Raw genomic sequence first — 22,722 nt, forward strand, 5'->3', positions numbered from 1 at the left:
GAAAAATAGGAACTGACCAGGTCCTGAACTTAACACCCCCTTGTAGAAATGAGAAACAGGGTCTGACATCTTCCATCAAGGATCAGTGGTGGACGGAGTTAGAGTATCATGCTAAGCGAAATAAGTCAGTTAGAGAAAGACAAATACGATATGATTTCACTCAGATGTAGAATTTAAGGAACAAAACAGATGAACATGGGGGGGAAAAAGAGGCAAACCAGGAAACAGACTCTTAATGATAAAGAACAAACAGGGTTGCTGGGGGGGAGGTGGGTGGGGATGGGCTAGATGGGTGATGGACATTAAGGATTGTATTTGTTGTGATGAGCACAGGGTGTTATAGGTACGTGATGATCACTAAATTCTACACCTGAAACTAATATACACTCTATGTTAACTAACTGGAATTTTAATAAAAACTTGAAAAAGAAAAAAAAATCAATGACATGATCTCTGTCTCCTCCTTCCAGACAAAGTCCAACCCTGTGACTTTGGTCAAGGGTATCCCCCCAATTAGAGATGTATATGATTTTCTCTTTAGAGACACAGCCTGAGATAGATGGGGTTGCATCTGCATAACGTCCTTCTGACACAGAGAGGGTTATTTCCTAGGGAACAGAGGAAAATACCAAATACCAAAGCAACTGGCTCTTACGGAAAGAATGAAAGGGAGGAGGGAGAAACAGTTCCCACATGTACAAGAAGAATGGAAGGAAAATTATATTTATCATAGTTTCTTTTGGTGCAAACAAAATAGCAGTCACGGACTGCTGCTCTCCAAAGAAGTGGGCACAAGCACATACTGGAAGAAATGGCTCATGTCCAAATCCTGTGCACACTCCCTGCCCTCTTTTTCTCCTCCCTACTATATCTTGATTAGCCAGCTTCTTAAAGCAACCCGAGACAGAGGGGGCAGTGTCTGTATCATCTGAAGAGAAAAGACAGTCAGGTTTACATTCTTCATCAGATCACAGTTCAGGAATGGTGGTTGGGGGAAATCACGTAGCTCCTTCGACTCTTTTCCTTATCCAGAAGAGGTTAACTCTTTTTGTTATCCTCAAGGAGACTAATGAAGAAGTGGAAGGTAACAGGGTGGGTAGAGGAAAAGAGTGGAGAAGAAAGAAAAGGGAACTTTGGATTGTATTGCATCTAGTCCTGGGGGCTCCTCACATATGGGGATCGCTTCCCTTGTATATTGCAGTCACTGGGTGAATAGTTACTTATTTATTATTTTATTTTGATCCATAAAAATAATTTGATTTTCAGGGAGAAGGGGCCTTGTTAGAAGACTGACAGAGGCATTCAGTGTGTCTCAGTAACTCAGGAAGTGCAGTGGAAGGCAGCTGTGAAAGATACTGAAAATGTCAATTGCAGTGAAGGGTCCTTTCCCCTTTCACTTTCTCTTTTCCTCCATTCCCTTCCAGGAGTCTTTTCTAATGTTTCCTTTTCTCACTGGCCCTCTCTGTCAGTGTTATGAATGAGCTGAAGCAATAACCCTTCTCTCATTTCAATTGTAAAATTATTAGTTCTTCCTTCTTGGTTTACAAGTTTAAAATTCCTTTTTATAGAAAAAACAATCTATGTGCCTGGTAAACAAAAAACCTGAAAGACAGCAAGAAGATATACAATAAAAAAAATAAGTAAGTTTCAGAGTTTTGGTTGAACACCGTTGATTGAATATTCACGTTTCTCTCTGCAGCCTCCTGAAAGTCTACTAAAATGTTAATAAAGAATTTCAAGGGGCGCCTGGGTGGCTCAGTTGGTTGAGTGCCCGACTCTTGATTTTGGTTCAGGTTATGATCCCAGAGTCGTGGGACTGAGCTCTGTGATGGTCTCATGATGGGCTCTGTGCTGAGCATGGAGCCTGATTAAGATTCTGTCTCTCTTCCCCGCTCTGCCCTTTTCCCCTGTTTGCATACTCTCTCTCTCTTTCTCTCTAAAATAAACAAATAAATAAAAAATAATAAAAAAAAGAGTTTCACAAAATATATAAGCACACAAGCACAAAGCAACCAGGAAAGATGGTGACAGCACAGGAGACATCAAGATGATGTTTCAAGGATGGAAAGCAAGTGGAGAAGAGATAAGGGGTTTGGCAGAGAGAAAATATGTGGCTGCAGTAGGAAAGCCAACAGGAGGCAGTTCTATTTATGCTGCAGCATTCTGGGAATGCCCAACAAATTGAAGCACCAATTACACTCTGGGAAAATGGTACCAGGTGTAGAGGGCAGGTGGAAAAGAAACAGAAGGATTGGAAAGACTAGACTACAAGCTACCCTCAAACATAGAAAACAATTGAAGATAGTCTCTCTGGTTGCTTTGAACCAGATAGCTTTTGGGTTAGGGAATTTCAGAGACATCTGAAGGTGGAGTGGGGTGACAAAGAGAAGGCAGGGGGGTTTTGGTGCAATTCTGTATTTCTTTTTTTTTTTTTAAGTTTTTTCTTTAAGCTTATTTATTTTGAGAGAGAGAGAGAGAGAGCGCGCTCGAGTAGGGGAAGGGCAGAGAGAGAGGGAGAGAGATCCTAAGCAGACTCCTCACTATCAGTACAGAGCCCAACAGGGGGCTCGAACTCATGAATCGTAAGATCATGACCTGAGCAAAGATCAAGCGTCCAGCGTTTAACTGACTGAGCCACCCAGGCACTTCTGATTTTTAAAAAGGGGTTGGCAACAATATTTTTAGTTTCCAGGAGCTCTTCCTGATTGTTGAAACTTTGCTGTTGAATTTTTTTCAAGACAAGTTAATTTAGATATTTTTGAACAGTCTTTTTCATTCTTGGAATTTTGTTTCCTTATGTGTCAGGTTTTCTGACTTTTTGTTTGGTTTTGCTTTGATATTTATCATTTGTACTGTGAAGGAAGGAAAAATTCTTTCTCTCCCCTTGAAAGTCTTCCAGCTGGACCAAGAATTAAATTTACATGAGACAGATTAGCAGGAGAAAAACCCCAGAGTTTTATTATATGCATATGGAGGTCCAACAGTTACACTGAGACTGAAAGAAATGACCAAGGGAGGCATTTATATCCTTTTTAGACAAAGAGACAATAAATCTGTGAGGCATTGACAACAAAGGAGAAACTCCTTACCTTAGGGGCTTCAATTAGTAAGGAATTCTAAATGGAATTTGGCCTGGGCAGTAGATTAGTAAAAAGTAACAAGCGTTGTTTATACAGCATCCTTGTCCATTAATTTCCTATCTCTGGTGATAAGATGGCTCTCTACCTCCTGGTATAGGAAGGGCACCTTTCACATGGGAGATTTATTTCCAGCTTTCAGGGGGACAGAGGAGGGTCTGAGTGTCCTTTGTTTTTTTCTGTTTTCTTTTTTTAAAAGATATTATTTTAAAATAATCTCTATACCCAATGTGGGGCTCGAACTCAACCCCAAGATCAAGAGTAGTACGTTCCTCCAATTGAGGCAGCCAGGTACCCCAAGAGTGTCCTTTTTGCACAGGCTGTCTCTTCAGTAACCTTTATTTAAAATAATCAACATGCTCAAATGGTACATTTTGAGGCAGCTTACCCTTGGTGGCCCCTACATCTACTTATGGCTAATCCTCTTTGCTGTCCCTTCATACCATACCATATGAAGGATGGTGCACCTATTAGGTACCTTTTGTGTCATTGTTTAAGTTGGTCTGTTTTTTTTTTTAAGCTTATTTTTATTTATTTTGAGAGAGAGATAGAGAGCAAGAGGGCGAGGCTCAGAGAGAGGGAGACAGAATCCCAGCAGGTTTACAGCTGTCCACGCAGAGCCTGATGCAGGGCTTGAACTCACAAACTGTGAGATCATGACCTGAGCCCAAAGCAAGAGTTGGAAGCTTAACAGACTGAGCCGCTCAGGAGCCCCTAAATTGGTCTGTTTTTTAATCAATTGCTTTGCAGAGAGGGTTCGGTTAAGGACTTTGAGATAGGAATATCACTCTGGATTATTCAGGTAGATCCAGTCTAATCACATGGGTAGTTAAAATCGGAGAAACTTCCCTGTACTGGTTAGAGGGAAATGGGACTCTGGATGAATGATCAAAGATGAAGCACTGCTGGCTTTGAAGATGGAAAAAGGGACCATGAGTGAAGGAATGTGGGCAGCCTTTAGAACCTGGGAAATGTAAAAAACCAATTTTACCCCCAGAGGTTTCAGAAAAGAAGCAGTCCTGCGGATGTCTTGATTCTAGCATCCTACTATATCGGCTTCTCAGCCTGAGGCTTACTGCCAGTAAGGCTATCCAAAGCTCAGCCTGGGGACACTAATCTGATTATCTCTGCTTACAGAATGTCTCCAGGGCGCCTGGGTGACTCAGTCAGTTACTCAGACTCAGGTCATGATCTCACAGTTGGTGAGTTCCAGCCCAGCGTCAGGCTGTGCTGACAGCTCCAGCTCCCAGCCTGGAGCCTGCTTTGGATTCTGTGTCTCCTTCTCTCTCTGCAGCCACCCCCCCCCCCCGCCCCCAACTCATGCTCTGTCTCTCTCTCTCTCTCAAAAATAAATAAACATTAAAAAATTTAAAAAAAAATGACGCCACAGCTACTACTGAAAGCTCTGATGCATTCTGAAGTCTGATAGTCTTACTGTATAATCAGTTTCTCTGTAAATTACTCCTCTATTTTACAGGCCCTATTATTCACAGAGACAAGGATTAATATTACCAACTACAGAAGACAATATATTATATGTTAGGGAAGAAAGAAAATCTGTTCAGTGGAAGTTTTTGATGTGTCTCTAAATAGAAGGGAAGCACAGATTAGCTTCGCAGGCTGTCTGGAGCCTCTGTCCTGTGTCTGGCCTCCAGTGGGCGATGTTGCACAAACTAGAGGTGCTGAAGCTCTCAGCACCTTCCCCTCCGCTCCTCCTCCCTGGAGCTAGGGGGCTGAAGCCTGCTTTTTGAGTTTTTTGAGGTTAAGACAAGTGAGATGTTCAGAGGTCAGAAAATACTCAAGATCATCTAAGCAGTTCTTGTATTTTTTTTTTTTTAATTTTTTTTTTCAACTTTTATTTATTTTTGGGACAGAGAGAGACAGAGCATGAACGGGGGAGGGGCAGAGAGAGAGGGAGACACAGAATCGGAAACAGGCTCCAAGCTCTGAGCCATCAGCCCAGAGCCCGACGCGGGGCTCGAACTCCCGGAGGGCGAGATCGTGACCTGGCTGAAGTCGGACGCTTAACCGACTGCGCCACCCAGGCGCCCCGCAGTTCTTGTATTTTTACCTAAACAAGGGACTTATCTAGTTCAACCTTACTCACATCTCCTATTTCCAAGAGCTGGGTTCCACGGCCGCTTTCCTGCTTGCTCAGGGGAGATCTTCCAGAAAGAAGCCTGCCGTGTCTTCACAGCTCAGCCATGCTCCTGTTGCTCATCCCAGTACTGGGGACGCTTTTTTCCCTGAGCGAGTAATATCCTATTATGGTCCCTTGTTCTACCATAAGTAACTTTTCTTACTCAAATTTTAGTAGAAATACTTTTCTTAGACCGAGTCTGCACCGCTTTCACTGATACAGCATTGACTTTGCAGGAGACACCAGTGCCCAGTCAGTGACCCAGCTTGATGGCCATGTCACTGTCTCTGAAAAAGCCCATCTGGAGCTGAGGTGCAACTACTCCTATGGGGCAACTCCTAATCTCTTCTGGTATGTGCAGTACCCCAACCAAGGACTCCAGCTTCTCCTCAAGTACTTCTCAGGGCCACCAAATGTCCTGGTTCAAGGCATCAAAGGTTTTCAGGCTGAATTTAGGAAGAATGAAACCTCCTTCCACCTGAGGAAACACTCGGCCCACTGGAGCGACTCGGCCAAGTACTTTTGTGCTGCAAGTGACACAGTACCTTGGACTGCAGGGGGAGCTGAACACAAACCTCTTGAGGCACTAAGGAGGCTAAGTGCATCTGAAAGGTTTTGGATTCTGACATAGTAGGACACACAGTACAAAGGCGTTCAGGGACTGGCTGAGCAAGTGTGGGGCAGATCTGCTCCAACTGGTTGGATATGGGAGTTGGGACACAGCACGGGAGCATTTTACTTTTCATTCATAATTGTATCTTTCAATAAACTGAACAAGGTGAACTCCTTTTGTAGCTTATTTCCTTCTTACAAACTTACTGCCTTCCCAACTTGGTAATTTTAAGATCATTTTGTTGGAATCTTTCTTCCTGGATCCACTCTGCGCTGGTATTTCCCCTCATTTTTAGGCACCCATCTAGGAGGGAGGAGTTGATTGGGGTGGTGAGTAGCTCAGAATACAGTGTACTTATGGAGATTTTTAGCAACTTACCAGGAATGTTGCAGAAAGAATGGTGAATAACGCATATTTTTTTAGCATTTCTTCAAGGACTGTTAAGGGTGCAGGAGACAATCTAGATGCCAGATTCTACTTATTTTAAAGTTAAGATCGTTTATTTTTACCAATTGTAACGACAGGTTTCCATTGTTTTGATATCTTAAATTCTACAAATCTGTATCAGAAATCTTCAAAATTGGTGGGATAGTAACTTTGGCAAATGATGTCATTGTTTTCTTTTTTTTTTTTTTTACTGTTGTTCTATTTTCAAATGAGTTTACCATTAGAATGTTAAAAATTGTTTCTTACCGTTTGGCATTTGAAGGGGAGGAAGAAATTTTCCTGGTCCAAGCTTCTTCCAGCTGGACAGATAATTAAATTTACATGAGACATTAACAGGAGAAAAAAATCCAGAATTTTATTACTTGCCCATGGAGGCCTACTAATGAAATTGAAATCTAAAGAAATGACCAAGGCAGGCAACATTTAGAGTTTTTAGCAAATAGACAATAAATCTGTGAGGAATTGACAGGACAAGAAAAACTTAACTTCAGGAGCTTCAATTAGTGAAGAATTCTAAACTCACTGTGAGGTTTTTTAAATAAAGGCTTAAGACTTTCATGTAATAATAGAAGGCAATGTATTTATCATTAGCTTAACTCCTGCTCTTCATGTGTGGTGGTTCTTTTCATGTTCAGCCCCCCTATTTTGAAAAAAGTGACAAAAATTCTAAATGACAATTACGAAATGTTATAGGGGTCATACTCCACATTCAGCTGCTATCTGGTCTAATTACTGCAGAGTTCTGATTACAAAACACAGTTCAGCTGGTGCCTCTAGGTTTACATAAGGACTGAGTTAACAGAAGTACTGCTCTGTATGCTGTCCATCAGATCTTTCTCATCCCTTTATTTTTATTTTATCTTTTTAAAGTTTATTTATTTTGAGAGAGTGAAAGAGAGAGAGAGAGAGAGAGAGAGAGAGAGAGAGAGAGAGAGAATCCCAAGCAGGCTCTGCACTGTCAGCACAAAGTCTGACATGGGGCTCGATCCCATGAACCATGAGATCATGACCTGAGCTGAAATCAAGAGTTTGTCACTTAACTGACCAAGCCACCCAGGTGCCCCTTCCTTATCCCTTTATAATACACTTCCCCACTTTGCTGAGGAGAAACCCAAACTACATTTCCCACAATCCCTTTCTTTTATCATCTAGTTTAAGTTCTGTAATTGAGAAGCATTTCTGTAATACTATACTTCAGAGTTTCAGGTCATCAGTCTTGCCATCTTTGCTTCATCAGATCTTCCAATGTCTATATGTCTAATTCACTGTGTTAAATTTCTTTCTACTTAAAATATTTGGATTTGTTTCTGTTTTGCTGACTGACTTTTGACTAATACATTTGGGTAAATCTAGGTTCCTTAAGCAGAGCTTGTGCTCTTGAAGTCAGGACGTCTGAATAAAATCTATTATTAGCTAGTAGTTAGCTTTCAGCAATTTTCATTATGATCACACAGTTCTGACACATTCCACTCAAATCTACTGCTACAATTCCTCCATGACATTCCTCTACTTACGAACTCATGGTATGGATGATAGATTTCCTCATTTTGCGACACAACAAAAGCAAGGGGCAAGGTTGACTTGAATAAGTGAAGGAAATGATGGAAGCCGAGACTGTTCGAGGGTTATTTCTACTTTGACTCCAGCTGGAGTAGGGTAGAGGCATGAGACAAAGGGCTAGGGACAAAGGAGGGAGACACTGCTTGCTCACAGAGATGTGACATGGAGTAGATGGGAAAAGGAAGAGAGAGAAGAAATTATGAACTGAAACAATATCCAGATCTAAATTTTCTACCCGAATCTGAAGCTTGTTACTACATATAGCTTGATACAACCATGTAGCTGCCTTCTCTGAATTCATGGAGGGGAAGTTTTCCAGGAAGTACACTGAAATAGGCTTCCATGTTCAAAGATAAATATTAACGGGACTTGACGGATAGAAGGCATCCTTTTCTCTAAGTCTGTCCTGGGAACATCTGGAGTTTTTGTTCTAAGTTGAATGGGCAATAATAGTGAGAGTAAGCAGTAATTGTTTTTGCAGCTGCGACATCAATACTACCATGAAAAGAGAACAGTTTTAAAATTCTGTGAAGAATGGAGGCGTTTTTTCCTGCTGACCCCAGAAACGCTTCACAGAGACCTCAAATGTCCTCTTAGTTCAGGGTTCCTAAAGGTTATGTTGTCAATTTGTTTGATATTGGCTCCATCACAAACCACTTGAGATTTTTAACTTCCTCAAGTCTAACTTCTAGAGATTGTGATTTTTTTAAGTGGAGAGCTCTCCAAATTTGTACTTTTGAGTTGATGACCAACTGTTTTTTTTTAATTTTAATTTAATTTTTATTTTTTAAATGTTTATTTTTGAGAGAGAGAGAGAGAGAGAGAGCGCGAGAATCCTGAGCAGGCTCCATGCTGTCAGCATAGAGTCCAACTTGTGGCTTAAACTCAGGAACCATGAGTATGACCTGAGCTGAAATCAAGAGTCGGCCGCTTAACTGACTGAGCCCCTCAGATGCCCCCCAACTGACTTGTATTTACAGAGAAGTCTCACCCTTGCTATAAAATGTTTCTGTATATCATCAGACATGTCCCTACCAACACTAGAAGCTGAGATTGAGCTCATCCTTTTGTTTTCTGAGGCAAATCCATATTATCTGCATATCCTATCCTGTGGTAAAAGCAATTTTGTTGCACTTATATATATTATATTGGCCAATAATGTTGGTAGATGGACATATGCAGAGAGCATGCTTGAGGCAAAATTTCCACTTAAAATTTAGTGTCAGAGCATTTCTCCTGATGTACACAGACCAATCAGATTATCTGAGAATCCTTAAAATCCCAAGGGAGAAGAAAATAATGCCAGATAGTTTTATGGATATTCAATAACTTTAATAATCATATTTCTCCAATTCAGAGTTATATATTTTTTTACTTTTTAATGTATATAAATATAAAATTTACCTTTTCCTTTTGAAAGCTTTTATTAAATTGTGTGTCTCATAATTGATGTCTTAGATGTGAAGCAATATTGTAATTCGGGTAGCAGGAATTCCTCAATCATTTGTCTGTTCATTTATTTGTGCACTTAAGAAATTTGTTGGCCACCTGATAAGTGTCCAACATTGTTTTAGGTGTGGGAATAGAGTAGTGAAAAAAAGTTTAAGTTCTTCCATCCCAAATCTATTAACGACTGAATATGTGTTATTGACATTCCTCTGACTTTAACCTAAAACTTACATAATATTTCAGTGTATCACTAAGAGGCTCAAAATGGCTAAAAGAGAAAAAGTAAAATAGAATTTTTCTTGGAAATGTCTCAGTTTGGAGCTTCCATGTTAGGCAGTGTGCTGGGAAAAAACAGATTTATGAAAAATACCAACTATTCTTTAGATTTACAAAGGACCATCTTGACAGCTAACAGGTGTCATAAAAATAGAGTCAGAGGCGAAGATATAAGACTCTTGAAAGGAGAACAAGTTCAAAGGTTAACATGGCTCTGAGTTTATTACCTTCCTCAGACACACACACACACACACACACACACACACACACACACACATTTCCTGCTTCTATTCGGAGCTCACACTCATCCTCCTCCGTGAACTTAACTTTTTCTCCCACTAAGCAGTCAAGACGCAAGGACACCACAGATCTTAAAAATGAGCTCTTCTCCAAGATCACTGCTTGTGCTGTTATTAATATTTGGTAGGTAAGATGGCACATAAAGCCTAAAAGCTTTTTCGTTCCATTATATTGGTGTCATCTTTAACTACAATTTTCTGTAAGAGGTAGAACCCAGATCATGCCTGAGGTGACCAGAACTACTGTTTTGTTTTTGTTTCAGGAGGAAGCAAGGGAGATTCAGTGACCCAGATGGAAGGCCAAATGACCCTCTCAGAGCGGGCTTCTCTGACTGTGAACTGCTCTTATGAAACCACACAGTACCCTGCCCTTTTCTGGTATGTCCAGTATCCCGGAGAAGGTCCACAGCTCCTCCTGAAAGCCTCGAAAGCCAACGAGAAGGGAAGCAGCAAAGGTTTTGAAGCCACCTACCACAAAGAACCAAATTCTTTCCACTTGAAGAAATCCTCAGTGCAAGTGTCAGATTCGGCTGTGTACTACTGTGCCCTGAGGGGCACAGTGACAGGGACTGCAGAGGGAGCTAAGCGTAAACTCTGAGCAAAACAGGGGCCCAGATGCTGAGCGTCTGAGCTTATCATCCACTCTGGTTTAGGAAACAGGAGAGAGTCTACTGTGTTGTCACCCACTGTTCACCCCAGGTGCTTTTGTTGGTGTGACAGTCATCCAAATTAACTCTGAGAACACGGCGGAAAAACAAGAAGTGAACAGGCCTTCAATGGTGAGAGCCAAAACCAAGTCTGTCACCATAGTTCTTCAATCATGGCTGAAATTTGTGCTTTTGAAAGTATAAAATTAGGATCAATGTAATGGTCTATGTGTTCATCCTTGCATGAAATTCTAGCCCTTCGACCTTGTTCCAGGTCATCCAGGGAAACATTATATTTAAAGACACACCCATAACAGATGAGGTTGTAAATGCCTTAAGTCTCCCCGACAAGCTGGGGCAAGAAAGAATGATTTCTAGGGAAGCTGCAGCCCAAGAAACAATAGATTCTTCCCCCCCCCTTTTATTTATTGTTTAATTTATATCCAAGTTAGTTAGCAGATGGTGCAACAATGATTTCAGAAGTAGATTCCTTAATGCCCCTTACCCATTTACACCATCCTCCCTCCCACAACCCCTCCAGCAACCCACGGTTTGTTCTCTAGATTTAAGAGTCTTTTATGAGAAACAATAGATTCTTAAAGGAAGAAAGAAAAATAAGAAATAAAGGAGGAGCAGAGAGTCCTACATATGACCCCACATGTGGAAAGAGAAGTTGTAACATTTCTTACATTATCTTTTCAGGAAATTCACATGGCAGACTTAAACTGATGTTCTCCATGCAGATTAAAGTCAAATTGTTATATTTGTTGCAATTGGAATAGTGCCTGCACCATAGTAAAATCTCTTCACATATTTGCTAAATTAACAAATGAGTAAGAAAACCCATTACTGCTACCACAAAAAAGCTACTGATTTTTTTCATTAATCAAATCTATTCAACAAAGAATAATACATAGAACAGACAAAATTTGCTGCCCTTTGTTAGGTTATATCCTGAGGGATCACTCCTTTTACCGTTATTTTAAGCCCTTTATGTGCATCATACCATGTAATTCTCTCAGAAATTGTTATATCTATAACTATGCTCCTTGTATACATGAGGATCCTGAGGCACAAAGAATTTAAGTCACTTATCCATAATCTCAAAGGTTGTTAGTAGCAAAGCCAGGACTCAAATGCAGGTTCTCCAAGCATATGTCTTAAGTTTTAATATAAAATACTTATGTACTCTATATTATATATATATACATATATATATTATATTATATCTAAATACACATATATATGTATATATATAGTACTCTGTATTACATACATAGTACTCTATATATTATATATATGCACTCTATATTATATATACACTATATTATATATAGTAGTACATATATATGAACTACTATGTTTTATATATATATATATATCATAGATCACTCTATATTATATAAAGATGTACATAGATCACATTGCCAGCTGTAAGTAGAAGATTGAACAAAGAGTTAATCAGAAGTTTTGAGCAACTGTAGATCTGACTGAAGAAGGTCTTGTTGGCTTTTCTCCTCACACATGCAACCTGACTCTTTGAGTAGATATAATATATGCAGCAGAGCCAAGTCTGGTCTCTGATGAGCAGGGCAGTAGTAGACTGGAGTCTCCCTATCATGTGGCAGAAAAGGATGGAGGGTAGAGAAGCTAGATTTGGAGGCAGGCTTGGGCAGTATACTTGGAGGAAAGATGGAGACACATCTGAGCACCTCCTGAGTGTTTTCTGGCTTCATTTTTGTTGCAAAATAGTGGAGAGTTTTAATGAGTTTAATACAAAATGGTCCAAGACACATTTTCCTTAGGATTTGGGACATTGGAGTAGGAAGAAGGAGGAAAACAGTTTTTTTTTCCTTTAAAAAAATGTATTTAAATTCTAGTTAGTTAACCTACAGTGTGATATAGGTTTCAGGAGTAGAACAATGATTCATCATTTACATACAATGCCCAGTGATCATCACAAGTGCCCTCCTAGAGTTAATTTTTAGTTCATCGGGATTCATGTTGGGAATTGTAGAAGGGACACAAATCGGTAAGCGTAAAGGCTGGATGACCAATCTCTTAGGTACGGCATTTATCTTTTGCTAATCTAGAATTGAAGTACAATAAACTGTACATATATGAAGTGTACAATTTGATCAGTTTCAATTTATGTATATGCCACAATCAAGGTAATGAACCTTTCCATCATCCCCAATGGGTGTCTCTCTTCCTCTACCTGTGACCTCAGAAAATCATCTTCTCTCTGTTGCTGCGCATTACTTTCATAGATTTAGGTACTGCATGCATACTATTTTATTACTGTTTTTCTGTTTTATTATTGTTTTTCATGACCTATCTTTATTTTTTGGTTCTCTCTTCTCTTTTTTTCCTCTTTTGGATTACTTGAATACTTTCTAATATTCTGTTTTATATATTGGCTGTTAGCTATATCTCTTTGCATGCTTTGAGTGTTGGTTCTAGAGATTACAATGTATATACCTATTATTCAGAGACTACTGAGAGTTAATAATATACTGTTTCATGTAAAATGTTGAAATCTTGCACTATATAGCTCTTTATCCACCAGTCTTGAAGTTTGTTATAGTTGTTCATACTTATCACATTTATACACATTGAAAACCTTACCACTGAATGTTATAATATTTGCTTGAAATAGCCGTATGCATTTTAAAACTTAAAGAAAAATAAATCTATATTTTTTGGTTGTTCTTCAACTGAAACCATCTTTATTTCACCTTTATTTCAGAAAGGTTTTTCCACCAGATCTGTAATTTTGTGTTGATAGGTGTTGTTGTTCTGTGCCTTCAAGATGCTGTTTCACTGTCTCCGTGTTTTGTGATGAGAAATCCATAGTCATTAAAATAATTGCTCTCCAATATAATTTACAATGTCTTGCTTCCTTTTCTAGCTGCAATATATACACATATATGCATAAAGACTGGATGACCAGTCTTAGGTATGGCATTTGCCTTTTGCTAATCTATAATTGAAGTTCAATAAAATGCACATACTTGAAGTATATATATAATATATATGTATATATATTCTCTAGCCAATACGTTATATGTATGTTATTTTGCATATATTATATATATTATTATATAATTTTTGCTTGTCAATAGTTCAGTTATGATGTGTTTAGGTGCAATTTTCTTTGGTTTATCCTGTTCAGAGTTTGCTAAGATTCTTGAATTTTTATATTTATGTTCTTCATCAAATTTGGCAAGTTTTTGGCGATTCCTCTTTCAAGCATGTTTTCTGCTCTAATCTCTTTATCCTCTCCTTCTGGGGCTCTACTGACGTATATTTTAGACTTTTTGATATTGTTGCACAGGTCTTCAGGGTTGTGTCCATTTTTATTTCAATTTTTTTTTTCTTGCTCTGAAGTTGTGATCAGGGTTTCTTGACTTTGGCACTATTAACATTTTAGGTCAAATAACTTTTTATTGTGGGAGGAGGCTGTCCTCCCTAATTGTCGGACTTCTAGAAATATGCCTAGCTTCCACCCACTAGGTGCCACTAGTACTCTACCCCCCCAAATTGTGGCAACCAAAAGTGTGCCCAGATTTAAGGAATGTCTCCTTCGGGGAGGAAGAGTCATCCTTCATTGGTAGTCATTGAGTTAGATAATTTCTACTGATCTGTTTTCAAGTTCACTTACTCTTTCACTGTCCTCTTCATTTTGCTATTGAGCCCTTACTGTGGGATTTTATTTCATGTATTGTATTTTCCAGTCCTAAAATTCCCATTTGCTTCTTTTTGTCATTTCTATTTCTTTGTTGAGAATGCCCATTTTATCATTCATTTCAAATGTGCTTCCTTTTTACTTCAGGGAATACAGTTTAAAAAGTTGCTTTCACTTCTTTGTCTACTGGTTCCAGCATCTTAGTCATCTTGACATTTTCAGTTGTAGATTATCTTTCACTTAGATATTGGTCAATGTTTCTGGTTCTTTGTATGCTGAATAATTTTGGAATGCATCTTTTTTCACCCTTTTTTTAAATTTAAATTTTAGTTAGTTAACACACAGTGCAATATTGCTTTCAGGAGTAGAATTCAGTGATTCATCACTTACATACAACACCCAGTGCTCATCACAAGTGCCCTCCTTAAATACCCGTCACCCATTTAGCCTACTCCCCACCTCCCTCTCTCCATCAACCCTTTGTGCTCTAACCTTAAGAGTCTCTTGTGGTTTGTTTCCCTCTCTTCTCTTCCCCTCCTCCCATATGTTCGTCTGTTTGTTTCTTAAATTCCACATATGAGTGAAATCATATGGTATTTATCTTTCTCTGATGGACTTATTTCACTTAGCATAATGCATTCTAGCTCCATCCATGTCATTGCAAATGACAAGATTTCATTCTTTTTTTTATGGCTGAGTAATATTCCATTGTGTATGTGTATGTGTATATATATATAGACACAGGTCTATATATATATATATATATATATATATATATATACACCACGTCTTCTTTATCCACTCCTTAGAGGATAGACATTTGGGCTGTCTCCAGAATTTGGTTATTGTTGGTAGTGCTGCTATAAATATTTGGGTGCATGTAAACCCTCCCCCCAGCAAATCAACATTTTTGTATCCTTTGGATAAATTCCTAGTAGTGCACTTGCTGGGTCATAGGGTAGTTCTATTTTTAATTTTTTGAGGAACCTCCATACTGTTCTTCAGAGTGGCTATACCAGTTTGTGTTCCCACCAACAGTGCAAAAGTGTTCCTCTTTCTCCATATCCTAGCCAACATCTGCTGTCTCCTGAGCTGTTCATTTTAGCCATCTGACAGATATGCAGTGATGTCTCACGGTGGTTTTGGTTTCTATTTCTCTGATGACGAGTGATGTTGAGCATCTTTTCATGTATCTGTTAGCCAATTGGATGTCTTCTTTGGAAACATGTCTATTCATGTCTTTGACCCATTTAACTGGGTTATTGTTTATTGGGTGTTAAGTTTCATAAATTCTTTATAGATTTTGGATACTAACCCTTTATCAGATATGTTGTTTGCAAATATCTTCTTCCATTCTGTAGGCTTTTAGTTTTGTTGATTGTTTCCTTTGCTGTGCAGAAGGTTTTTATCTTGATGAGGTCCCAATAGTTCATGTTTGTTTTGTTTCCTTGCCTTTGGCAATGTGTCTAGTAAGAAGTTGCTGTGGCTGAGGTCAGAGAGATGCTGCCTGTGTTGTCCTCTAGGATTTTGATGGTTTCCTGTCTCACATTTAGGTCTTTCAACCATTTTGAATTTATTTTTGTGTGTAGTGTAAGAAAGTGGTCTATTTCATTCTTCTGCATGTCGCCATTCAGTTTTCCCAATACCATATGTTGAAGAGACTGTCTTTTTTTCCCGTTGGATATTATTTCCTGCTTTGTTGAAGATGAGTTGACCATATAGTTGTGAGTCCATTTCTGGGTTTTCTATTGTGTTCCATTGATCTGCATGTTGGTTTTTGTACCAATACCAATACCAAGCTGTCTTGGTGACTATAGCTTTGTAACATAGCTTGAAATCCCAAATCGTGATGCCTCCAGTTTTGTTCTTTTTCCAGGGTTGCTTGGGCCATTTGGGGTCTTTTGTGGTTCCATACAAATTTCAGGATTTTTTGTTCCAGCTCTGTGAAAAATGCTGGTGGTATTTTGATAAGGGTTGAATGCATCTTAAACATTTTAAATGTTGGGTTGCAACTTGAAATCCAAGTCTGATATATTTAAAAAAAAAATGATTTTTCAGTGAAATTACTTGTTAGTCTACTTTTATATGACACCTCATTTCTAACAGACTCCAGGAAGAATACACCATCATAGGTTTGGGAAGGAAGAAATATATTGTGCAGAACTTTTCATACCTCAGAAAACAGAAGGAACACATAAACTAGTTCTTGGAGGGGCCTCCAGGGGACGATGCTGCACAAATTAGAGATCTTGTTGTCAACATCATCTGCTCACGCCCTCCCCCCTGAAGCTGGCTGAGTTCTTTGCAGACAGAGACAGGGACAAGAATCATCCGTCAGAAAGCTCCAGGCTCATCTCAGCAGCTTTTGCATTTTTATCTCAGCAAGGAACCTGTCCAAATTTACTTTCTCCACCCTTCTTATGTCCGAGGGCTTGGTTTCCTCAGCCAGTTTCCTGTCTGCTCAGGGGAGATTTTCCTGAGAAGAGCTCACTGCCTTTCTACTGCTCGGCCATGTTCCTGTTGCTCATCTTAACACTGGGGATGTTTGCCCCCCGTGAGTAAAATTTCATATTAGTCTATAGGTCTACGGATTCAGCTGGAAATACTGACTTTTCATTGTGAAGTGTGCACTGCTTTCACTGACACAACACTGATTTTGCAGGAGACACCGGAGCCCAGTCAGTGACGCAGCCTGATGTCCATGTCACTGTCTCTGAAGGAGCCCCTCTGGAGCTGAGGTGCAACTATTCCTCAAGTGGAATTCTTTATCTCTTCTGGTACATGCAGCACCCCAACCAAGGACTCCAGTTTCTACTGAAGTACTTTTCAGGGGACACCCTGGTTAAAGGCATCAAAGGTTTTGAGGCTGAATTTAAGAAGCATGAAACCACCTTCCACCTGAGGAAATCCCGAGCCCTTGGCAGCGATGCGGCCAAGTACTTCTGTGCTGTGCGTGACACAGTGTCTGGGACTGCAGGGGGAGCTGAACACAAACCACCATGGTAGGGGAGTTTTTGGAGACTGACGGTCTCTTCCTGTGGTATTATCAGAGATCTCTTGCTGTATGATGCCAAATGAGGCAAATAGAGCTGAGCAGACTCAGCTATTTCTATATAATTCTATAACTCCATGTCTGATAAACTTAATTTAGCAGGTTTTTGGTCTTTGTAGAAACTACATGATAATAAATAGTATTACAGAATGATGGAGAAGATAGTGTTCTGGTCATACAATACCAAGATGCTCAAAGACTGGCCTTGAGGTTGACCGCCTATGAGGTTAACTATATGAGTTTTCATTTATCTTCTGTCAGCCAACCCAGAAAACAAAACATGAACTCCTCATGTTCTTTCTCTGAAAAGTTTGCCTGCTTGTTTCTCTATTCATTCACAGATCATTTTCTTGGAATTCGCCCCTCCAACCTCTTCCCCCCACCCCCCACCCCACAGATCTCACTGTGCTGGTCAGAATGTGTCAGAATATTTTGAGTGTCAGTTCCTCATTTAAAAGGGATTCTGGAAAATTATTGGTCAGTTTTTGGAGATTGATTAGAATTGTGAAAGGTTTAGAAAACTGTCATGGTCATGTTAACTTTGGGAAGTATTTAAAATAGTGCAGGAAGCTGAAGATTTTAGCCCATCAGTGTTTATCCAAAGATTTTGTCTCACTTGTAAAAGTAGCCTCCTATTCATTTGGTTATTTATTTATTTACTTACTTATTTATTTAATTTTATTTATTTATACATTCATTTATTTATTTTAATTTATTTTTCATTTTTTAACTTTTTAACGTTTATTTTTGAGACAGAGAGAGACAGAGCACAAGAGAGGGAGGCAGAGAGAGAGGGAGTCACAGAATCTGAAACAGGCTCCAGGCTCTGAGCTGTCAGCACAGAACCCGATGTGGGACTCAAACCAACGAACAGTGACATCATGACTGTTAGGATGTCCTTGGAACCACAGTAGAGGGGACGGCCATCTTGCCAGCGCAACCCAATGAAAAGCCCCTAGTAGCTGCCAGAACGAATTGGAGGTCAACCAATCACCGAGCGACAGCACGACCTGACACGAAAAAGGCCCACCCGGACCTAAACCTGGAACCACTGCAGCTTAAAAACCCCACCCCACCACACCTGGGGGCGACTTCCCTGACTCCTCCTTCTCTCTCTCTGAGTCACGGAACCTCGCCCGAGACCTTAGTTCCCAAATAAAGCCTTTGACTGCTAACATTTTTTAGCCTCTGACTCCTATCTTTACCCTGCCTTACGCCTGACCCTAACATTTGGTGCCGAAACCCGGGGGCAGGTAGTAGCTCGCCTCCCTTGGCTGAGCTCCCTCCTTGCCAAGACAGAGGCCAACCACCCTACTCTCAGGCGCCTACAGGAGCCAGTAAGTAGGACAGACCCCTCCTTCCCTCCTCCAACTATGGCTGACACCCACGAGAGACGTCTCGCAAGTCAGTCTCCTTTCCTCTGCATGCCGCAAGGCCCACATGCCGCAAGGCCCGCACGCCGAAAGGCCCACACGCCAATAGGCCCCTTATTGCAGCGTGAGGGACGCCTCGCCCTGCCAGCCAATGGCAAGTAATGAGTCTAAACTTCCTGGATCTCTTACCCTCCCCCAATGTCTGTTAAAAAACTTCCGGTTCCTGGGCTTGTTGTAACAGACTCATCCGCCTTTGCACTGTAGTCTGGCCTCAGTACAAATTAGATAATGATCCTCAATGGCCTCCCGAGGGGTCTTTACAATACCAAATCTTAACTGATCTGGACAATTTCTTCTATCGGCTGGGAAAATGGGGAGAAATACCCTAAGTCATGGCCTTTGGGGACCTCAGGTCTCCCCAACCTATGTTCCTCCTGCCCCTCTGCATGCATGCTCCTTGCCCGCCCACAACCCCCCCCCGACGACCCACCTCACCAACTTCCCCGATCTCCAACCCCTTAGAGGATCTAGCCACGCCACCCACCGGCCCTCACCCCCCTCCCTACTCCCAACCCCCAGCTGTCCCGCCCTCGCCTCCCATATCATCCTGAACTCGTGCTCAGGCCCCTCCCAGCAAACAGACCCCAGCGGCCATCTTACCTTCTCCTAGGTGGCAGGACCTGAAGGCCTAGTTTGCGTTCACGTCCCCTTCTCCCTCCAAGACTTATCTGCTGTTGAAAAGGGCTAGGGTCATTCTCGGCTGACCCCACCCAATACACTAAGGAATTCCAATACCTTGCCCAAGCCTACAGTCTCACATGGCATGACATCCATGTAATCCTCACCTCTACCCTCACCCCTGAGGAGAGGGAGTGAATCCAGGCTGCAGCCAGGGAACATGCAGACCAAACCCACATGACCGACCCCGCTATGCCTGTAGGGGCCGATGCTGTCCCGGCGGCCAACCCCAACTGGAACTACCAACATGCAGGCAATGGTCACCGGTGCTGGGACCAGATGATCCAGTGCCTACTAGCAGGCATGAGGGCAACCTCAAACAAATCAGTAAATTTTAACAAACTTAAATATACAGGACCCTGATGAAAACCCCGCAGCCTTCCTTAGCCGGCTCACAGAGGCACTTACCCAGTATACAAGACTAGACCCTACCACCCCCCCCCACCCCCCCCCCCCCCCCCCGGGGGCCACAGTATTGGCCACCTATTTTATTTCCCAATCAGCCCCTGATATTCAAAAAAAACTAAAAAAGGCCGAAGATGGTCCTCAAACCCCTATGGCCGACCTGGTAAAGATGGCTTTTAAAGTTTTTAATGGCCGAGAGGAAGCTCAAGAACAACGGCGACAGGCTGGTCTCCAACAAAAGGTACAATTACAGACCCAAGCCTTGGTCTTGGGTGACCAAGAGGCTGACCCTGAGGCCAGCCACAATAAAGCCCTCTGTACCACGGCCCCCTCTGGGGCCATGCTTTAAATGTGGCCAAGAAGGCCATTGGTCTCCTTAGTGTCTCCATCCCAAAAAGCCTACTAGTCCATGCCCATTGTGCCAGCAAATGGGCCATTGGAAATCCGATTGTCCTCACCCAGGGGACGACAGACTCGCAAGGCCCCCACGTGGCAAGGCTTCACCCCGATTGGACTCTGCCTTCCAACTGCTGGAGATGGAGGATGATGAGTGACGAGGCCCAGACTCAGTAACTCCGGTGACCCACGCTGAGCCCAGGGTAAAACTCCAGGTAGCGGATAAGTCCATCTCCTTTCTGTTGGACACGGGGGCTACCTATTCCGTCCTGCCGAGCTATTCCGGCCCCACCACGCCGTCCTCCGTTTCGGTCATGGGCATAAATGGCACCCCCTCCGTTCCCCCATGCACACCGGTACTCACCTGCCGCCTGGATGGCTTCCACTTCTCCCACTCCTTCCTAGTCATCCCCTCCTGCCCCGTTCCCCTGTTGGGCCGAGACATCCTCAATAAATTAGAAGCCTCAGCCACCTCCCTATCCACCTTACAAAGGCAAACTCCCTAGCACAGGTCACTCTACAAAACCGACGAGCCCTAGATCTCCTGACAGCAGAAAAAGGGGGAACATGCCTGTTCCTGAGGGAGGAATGTTGCTACTACCTCAATGAATCAGGCTTAGTTGAAACCAATATAGAACACCTAAAGGAAATCCAAAAAAACTCTATCCACCCGCCCAGGATCCTCAGACCCCCTAACCTCCTGGTGGCAATCACCCCTCCTAACTTGGCTCCTCACCATAGTCACCCCACTAGTTGCTATCTGTATAATACTTATGCTCTTACCTTGTTTTCTCCGTTTTGTACAAAAATGAATTCATGAAGTTTCCCAGGTGGTCCAGCCATATTCCCGCATTCCAACCTCAGACCCCACATACCATGACGTCGCCCTTACACCCGCAGGAAGCAGCCAGATCAGATCCATCGCCCATTATCACCAATAAGAGGTTAGAATGTTAGGATGTCCTTGGAACCACAGTAGAGGGGACGGCCATCTTGCCAGGGCAACCCAATGAAAAGCCCCGAGCAGCGCGCCAGAATGAACTGGAGGTCAACCAATCACCGAGCGACAGCACGACCTGACGCAAAAAAGACCCACCTGGACCTAAACCCGGAACCGCTGCAGCTTAAAAACCCCACCCCACCACACCTGGGTGTGACTTCCCTGACTCCCTCTCTCTCTCTCTCTCTCTCTCTCTCTCTCTCTCTCTCTGAGTCACGGAACCTCGCCCAAGACTATCTTTACCCTGCCTTACGCCTGACTCTGACAATGACCCCAGCCGAACTCAGACACTCAACTGCCTGAGCCATCCAGGTGCCCCTATTTTTATTTTTGAAAGAGAGAGAGCACGAGCAGGGAAGGTGCTGAGAGAGAGGAGAGAATGAATCTTAAGTAGGCTCTGCACTGTCAGCGTGGAGCCAGACATGGGGCTACATCCTGTGAATCATGAGATCATGACTTGAGTGGAAAACAAGAGTTGGATGCTCTACCAACTGAGCCACCCAGACACCTCAACTTTTGTAAGTTAAATTATACAAATTTACAACCAGAATGGTGTGGATATAATCTCTTTTGCTGTGTCCAGCAATGGACCTTTTTTTTTTTTCCTCAATGCTTTCAGCCTGTTCTTGTTTGATTTCATTGTTGGAATATGAGAAAGTGATTATTTTTTTAAAATTTTAATTAATTCCTTTTAAAGTCTTTTTTAATGTTTATTTATGTTTGAGAGAGAGAGAGACAGAGTGAGAGCAGGGGAGGGACAGAGAGAGAGGGAGACAGAGAATCCGAAGCAGACTCCAGGCTGTGAGCTGTCAGCACAGAGCCCAATGCAGAGCTTGAACTCATGAACTGTGAGATCATGACCTGAGCTAAAGCCGAACACTTAACTCACTGAAGCCACCCAGGCACCCCTACAGATTGATTCTTACATGTTAACATCATTCTAATTAATTATGTAGTAAATTTAGCAATGCCAACTCTGCTAGAAATATTGATAAGAATTGCAGAGAAGATAGGGGTCGCTGGACCCAGGATAAACTTATAACTCAGTATAAGCCTGTTTTGTGTAGGATGGAAAGAGTTGTGTAAGAAGGTTTTACCGTCCTTGTGTTCTTGAAGTCTTGGAGATAACAAATACTCTGCAGAGAGGGGAGAAGGAGAAAGAGGGAGCTTTCAGACTGCTTCTTGGCTTACTCTGTCATGTAGAGAAAGATAAGTGCCCAGGACCCCTCAAAATATAGACAGACTAAGTAGATGGTCACCAAGGATACATCAGGAGATCAACAGTAATTTTTAGGACATGGTTATATGTAATAAATGTGTTTGAGTGATTGCTTGAAGGCATAAGGAATGTAAATGGAGGTGTTAGAGACAAAAGCTGGAATAAAAAAAGTGTATTCATTTAATGTCCTTCTTCTCTCTGTTCCTTTTTATTTTTGGACCGTAATCTCTCCTACCTCTATTTTCAGGTGACTTGCTTTTACCAGCTCAACTACATTGCCCAA

General features: G+C 41.7%; 2 gene segments (V, D, J or C); both read left to right on the forward strand.

The window, feature by feature from the left end:
• The window catches only part of LOC125169083 (T-cell receptor alpha chain C region-like), a 780,232-nt gene that overhangs the window by 24,438 nt on the left and 733,072 nt on the right, over window positions 1-22,722 (forward strand).
• LOC125169089 (T cell receptor alpha variable 8-3-like) lies at window positions 5,138-5,913 on the forward strand. The segment is given in 2 exon segments: window positions 5,138-5,387; window positions 5,514-5,913. Coding segments are annotated over 2 exon segments (441 nt in total).

This window comes from Prionailurus viverrinus, chromosome B3, assembly GCF_022837055.1.
Source record: "Prionailurus viverrinus isolate Anna chromosome B3, UM_Priviv_1.0, whole genome shotgun sequence".
Taxonomy (NCBI): domain Eukaryota; kingdom Metazoa; phylum Chordata; class Mammalia; order Carnivora; family Felidae; genus Prionailurus; species Prionailurus viverrinus.